Source organism: Dipodomys ordii, unplaced genomic scaffold (assembly GCF_000151885.1).
Source record: "Dipodomys ordii isolate 6190 unplaced genomic scaffold, Dord_2.0 Scaffold44, whole genome shotgun sequence".
Classification (NCBI taxonomy): Eukaryota; Metazoa; Chordata; class Mammalia; order Rodentia; family Heteromyidae; genus Dipodomys; species Dipodomys ordii.
Window position 1 is genome coordinate 2,910,996 of NW_012267260.1, and position 6,144 is coordinate 2,917,139.

The following is a 6,144-nucleotide window of genomic DNA, read 5'->3' on the forward strand; positions in this document are numbered from 1 at the left end:
TCTACCACTTGAGCTACAGCGCCACTTCTGGTTTTTTGGTGGTTTACTGGAGATAGGAGTCTTACGGTCTTTCCTGCCCGGGCTGGCTTTGAACCTCGATCCTCAGATCTCAGCCTCCTGAGTAGCTAGGATTACAGGCATGAGCCACCAGCGCCCGGCTAGCCAAGATGGGTTTAATAACCACTCACACAGAGAATTCTTATATGCACTAAATCTCTGAGAACCAGAAATGATCGTACTATAACATAGTTACAGCAAAATGGGTGTGTGTGGAGGGAACCTCAAAAAAGTCACAATTGACTGACACATAAGCATTCATGAAACAGTCCACTGAATCTCAGATGCTACACAAAGCAAATGGTAGGTGTTTCCTCAATTACAAGCGCCTGCAATTCATCTCCCTGGCTGGAAACATAAAACCGCTCGGTGAGGTTAGAATGGGAGCGGACTGATGGCCACCACTGACGCGTGTCCCCACTCTCCTTGCTTAAACCACAGCTGGACACCTGCTTTTTGGCCAAGTGCCTCTGGTTGAAATCGATGGAATGATGCTGACTCAGACCCGGGCCATCCTCAGCTACCTCGCTGCTAAGTACAACCTGTACGGGAAAGACCTGAAGGAGAGAGCCAGGTACCGGCTGTTACCCCAGCTGCTCTGCTCCTGCTCCAGCTGAGACCACTTCAGGCTGTCTTTCGGCCTGGATGGAAGGGAGGAAGGACAGACGCAAAAGGAGATGCTCTTGCTAGGCCTGACCGCCCTTGTGCGGGACTCTGAACTGGCAGTGGTCCGCTCCCGTGTCTGTATTCACTCCTCACAAAGCACCTTGAGGCACAGGGAGACTTGAAATCAGCAGCTCCTGGTATTGCTCACCTGGTTGTGACTCATCTGGGTGGTTGTTCGTGGTCAGGCTCGTGTCATGCTAACTGGATTCACTCAGTATGACCTCCAGTGACTGCCGGCGGCTCTGTGTTTCCGTATTAGCTGAAGTCCCCAGCGGCTGGACAGGAGTGGGCCCGGAGTCTCAGATCCTTAGCTAACCCGTTCTCACTCCAACGAGAAGGGCTCTGAGAGTGAGCGTGAAGGCCCAGGAGCCTCCTACACACATTGAAGGCTCCGAACTGGCCCATTGTGTCCACCTCCGTCCGTCCGTCCGTCAGAGCAAGTCACAGGGTCACCTTGGAAACAGGCCCTGTCTGAGGATAGAAAAGGTTGTCAGGTCAAATCACAAGTACTGGAGGATGAACAACTGTGCCTTTTTCTTCCTCCCTTCTTCCCTCCCTCCCTTCCTTCTTTTTCATGACTCTAAGAACGGCTGAGGACGCAGTACTCACCGATTCCTTCACATGTTCTTTCATTCAGTAAACATTTCCAGAGACCCTGCTATGGCCCTTGGCTAGATCTAGTTCCAGCATCACTTGGGGTGGGGGAGCTGAAGGGGTAGTTTGGAGGTGGCTCGCTGGTGCCATGTGCCCAGGAGTGTCGGATGAGGGAGCTGTGTAGTCATGGTCCCCTCGAGTGACCGTCTGAGGTGCCATTTCAGGATCGACATGTACACGGACGGCACCATGGATCTGATGCTAATGATTCTGGCGACTCCATTCAGTAGCCCGACGAACAAGGAGGGGAGCTATGCTACCATCGTCCAGAAAGCCAAAACCCGCTACTTCCCAGCCTTTGAAAAGGTAGGTGGCACTGGACTTCTTAAGATAAAGTGAGTTTAAAAGGGATTCTGTGAGAGGCAGATAGATGCGGTGGGGAAGAAGGGGGTCTGAGTTATTTCGACAATCCACAGTCTTAGGGCAGTAATGTCTCCTGCAGAACGACAGAAATCACTCCACTCCTCCCCTCCCAGAGTCGACCGCACGGTGCTTTCCAGGGACTTCCTCCCGGTTTCTGCCACGTAAAAAGAATTCTACTGAAGACTCTGCTGTCTATTATTTTATTATTTAGATGTTCAAAAGCAGAAGTCCTGCGAATCTATTGCTTGGAACGAACAACTGTCCACATTTGTCCTATGTTGCTTAAAACTTTTCTTTTCCTTGAAGCAAATCTGCAGAGAAAGAGAGAAAGAGGGGTGAATACACACCTTTGGAGTGTATTCAGATGTGATATCACTTACTCTCTCTTCATATATATATATATATGTAAAATATAATATATATAATATATAATAAAATTATATATATACAGTTCCATACTATATGTTTGTTCTGCAACTTGCTTTTTTTAGTCAACTCAAGTTTTTATACCATCTAGACAAATATATATATATATATATATATATAAGCAAACTTATATTTGCTTCAATTTTATTTTGTCTTCTCCTTACAAATACAAAGGGTTTTTCCCCACAAAGAGGCTTTTTTTTTTGTTTGTTTTAACTTTTCCTCTTTCTGTTTTAAGCCCTGTAGGATTGATCAGTTTTCTTTATTCCAACTTTTCTTCTACTTCTAATGATTCAGATGATAAATATTTCCTCCTTAAACTATTGATTTCTTTCTTTTCTTTTTTTTTGTCGGTCCTGGGGCTTGAACTCTGGGCTTGGGCGCTGTCCCTCAGCTCTTCAGCTCAAGGCTAGAGCTCTATCACTTGAGTCATAGTGCCACTTCCAGTTTTCTGAGTGGTTTTGGAGATAAGAGTCTCACGCACTTTCCTGCCTGGGCTGGCTTTGAACCACAATCCTCAGATTTCAGCCTCCTGAGTAGCTAGGATTACAGGCATGAGCCACCAGGTCCTGGCTTACACTATTGATTTCTATCTTCTTATTAATAAGACAAAGCTTCCTTTTACCTCCAAATATCTTTCTTCTTCCTCTTTTTATATTTATTTTTAAGTATTGTTTTAGGACCAAGTTGTTTTCATTTCCTCCTAGTTAGTTTTTTTTTTTTATTGTGAAAACACTGTACAGAGGGGTTACAATTACATGGGCAAGATAATGAGTACATTTCTTATCAAGCATTGTAGCCCCTAGTTAGTTTTTTTAAGTCATGTTGATTTATCAAGGTAAGAAACAGACTTTTTTTTTTACTCATTGGCTCCTTGATTCTGATGTCTTTCTTGTTTTCTTTCTTATTTTCCTTCCATATGCAGAAGTAAAGAAGAATGCACTCAATCTATAGCTCAAAATTCCCCCTTTGCTTGAATCTGTTGCCTCTGTCTTACAGGTGGGTTAGGTTTTTATCAGGGGGCTTAAGATCACAATGAGAAGAGAGCACGTGATCATGTTCCATCTCTTGGTATCAGTGATAGATTCAACCAGGTGTTTTTATCTTTGCCTTGGCTGTGAATCTCTAGAATTCACTGCTTTTATACATTCTCCATCTTTAGTGACATCTGTGTTCGTCCTTATGTGTATCACATGACAAGATGTAGTGCTCAAATTTACCTTTGCTCCTTATTGACGCATCTGTGACTCCAAGCTGCCCGGGAAGATTTTTATTTTTCAATTTGCTTTCCATTAGAGAGTGGACAGTTTGCTTCCTGTGTTGCTGTGTTCAGGCTTTGGCTGCCCTAGGAGTGACTCATTTCTATTTGTGATGTAGCAGCTGGACTCTTATGAATTGTAGATTTGGGCCTCCCTGCACTGGGGGGTATAATTTTTCTTACCCACCCCCCGTGCTTGTAATAAGACCTTTTGTCACCAACAGGACCTTGATAATCACTGACACATTTCCCAGCCCAGCGCACCACATCCATTTCATGTGATCCTTGCCAGCAGCAGAGATTATTGAGAAAAGGATTCTTTTGTAAATCTGATTGGAACCACAGATTTTTATGCTTTTATAAGTGTTTCGCCAGGCAAGATTGTTTTACTTCCACTCAACACTCTTCTTTCTTTTCCTCCCTGGAGGTTTTGAAAGGCCATGGAGAAGACTTCCTTGTTGGCAATGCATTCAGTTGGGCAGATGTACAGCTGTTTGAAGCCATTTTAATGGTGGAAGAACTGGACGCTGCTGTCCTGTCTGACTTCCCGCAGCTGAAGGTAAGGCATTACTCACGTCCACAGAGCCTGGAGCACAGCGATGACGACAGGGGCTGGAAGGAGGTGGCCTCTGTGTCCACCCAAACTTCAGAAGACTTCCCAAAGCCAGCCACTCTGGTTCTGGGCACTCTGGGTATCTTCTCATGCAGACACTGCAGGGTCTGTTAGGAAAATACAACTTTATGTGACCAGGAAAAGAAGCTACTTTGGTTTCTAGAAGGGACCTTTCGTGCTCTCCTTTTTTCTTTTTCCTTGAGTGCTCTCCGGCTCCTAGCAGGTGAGTCTGTGCACTTTTGGTCAGGTGATGCTGGGGCCCGCGGAGGAACCCCTGTCTGGTGGGGCTCCGGGGCCTACACAGACCTGACTGCTACCGGACTCCACTGTCCTCGGCTCTGACCTCTGAGGAACGCTTTATCTAAGAGGATGGAGTTTTTAGAAATTTTACTTTAACAATACATATATTTTTCCTTACCATGAAGGAAATGCAAGTTCAAATACCGTTATCTAAATCAAAGAAAAAGACCCATAATTCCACCTGCCAAATGCCACTGTAGTTTTTTCCCCTCCCAGAATAGGATTCTACTAAATATTGTTTTAGTGGTCTGCCTTGAACACTTTGATCAATGCCAGAAGTATATTTACATGTCAACAGATATTCTTCTGCAATATAATTTGTATTCTGTTTTCACTGGGTGATAGAATCACGTCTTTTTGGAAAACCAGTCATCTCAGCGGAGTGCGAGTTGAGTGATTCTAATCCCACCTCTGCCTGATGCCTTCCCTTCCATCCTCGCTTTTATTTCCACCTGTGCTTCGTGTATCATTTATACAGAAGCAAACAGGAATGTATATTCTTTTTTTTTCTTCTTCCAGTTGTGGGGCTTGAACTCTGGGCCTGGGCACTGTCCCTCAGCTCTTCAGCTCGAGGCTAGCGCTCTACCACTTGAGCCACAGCGCCACTTCCAGCTTTTCCTGTTTATGTGGTACTGACGAATCAAACCCAGGGCTTCATGCATGCTAGGCAAGCACTCTACCACTGAGCCACCTTCCCAGCCCTTAGGCTCTTTTTGATAAGGTAATTAATTTAACCTATGCTGAATGCACTGGCAATTGCATTACCCTCACCAGAAACATCCAACAAACACATTAAGAAAGCATCAGGTTCGGCACTGGGCTGTATCAAGAGATGGTTCGGGTACCTCCTTTTCATGGCAAGCTCCTGGTTCTCTGATTTGTGTGTGACCATGGGTATTAGTATTTATTTATTTTGTTTTTCATTTGGCCATGAAGGGGTTGGAACCAAGTCCTCATGCTTGCTAGTCAGGCGCACTAAAAGCTTGGGCCACATCCCCAGCATGGTTCTCCCTCTCTCTCTCTCTCTCTCTCTCTCTCTGTCCCCCACTCCCCACTCTTCCACTCTTCCTATAGGCATTTAAAGCAAGAGTGGGCAACATGCCTAACATGAAGAAGTTCCTGCAGCCTGGGAGCCAAAGGAAGCCTCCTGCCGATGACCACTATGTTAAAGTGGTCAGGGACGTCCTGCAGTTTTAATGGCCGCAGGTCTAAGGCTGGCAGGTGTCAACGCAGCCAGCACATGCCTGGGTGGTGCATTGCAGAACTAGACCACGGAGTAGATGAACGAGACCCACGCTGCCATCAGCAGCCAGTGCCTGTTCAACGCGATGTTCAACAGCAAATCCTCATTAAATGCTATGTGAAACCATTCTGGCTTATGGATTTTTTTTTGGCCCATCTGTTGATTATGGTAATCTACAACTTCTATGGAACCAGTGTTTTTCTTTATAAATTCAAGAGGAGGCAGAGGTTTAGTCCCGGCAGTGAGTGCCTGTCTCACCTTTCTTCATGTTTGCACCAAGGTAAGGCTTGCGGTGGGAGAGCGGCCGCAGGTTTGGGAGGCCAGGATTGCTAACACCAGCGCTGCTTTCTGAGGATTTGTGATTGGGGGAAAATGCGGCAAATGCCAAATTGGGAGTAGCTGAAATGATTTGGTGAGTGAGAAATGTGAAGGGGAATAATGGGGGATGACTGTCCAGGGAACAATATTTTGAAATCCAAACAACCAAAACCAAAACCAAAACCTCACCTTGGGTAATTAGGTAACATTTTGTTTTGTTTTGTTTTGTTTTGTCATGGGGCTTGA

General features: G+C 45.4%; 1 protein-coding gene across 1 annotated transcript in view; it reads left to right on the forward strand.

The window, feature by feature from the left end:
- Positions 1-5,703, forward strand: part of LOC105987713 (glutathione S-transferase A4-like) — a 13,752-nt gene extending 8,049 nt beyond the window's left edge. Inside the window, exons 3-6 of the mRNA XM_013019068.1 lie at positions 492-631; positions 1,542-1,683; positions 3,852-3,983; positions 5,412-5,703. Coding sequence (XP_012874522.1) covers positions 492-631; positions 1,542-1,683; positions 3,852-3,983; positions 5,412-5,534 — 537 coding nt within the window. The 3' untranslated portion in view covers positions 5,535-5,703. The remainder of the gene's footprint in view (positions 1-491; positions 632-1,541; positions 1,684-3,851; positions 3,984-5,411) is intronic.
- Positions 5,704-6,144: the final 441 nt, after the last annotated feature.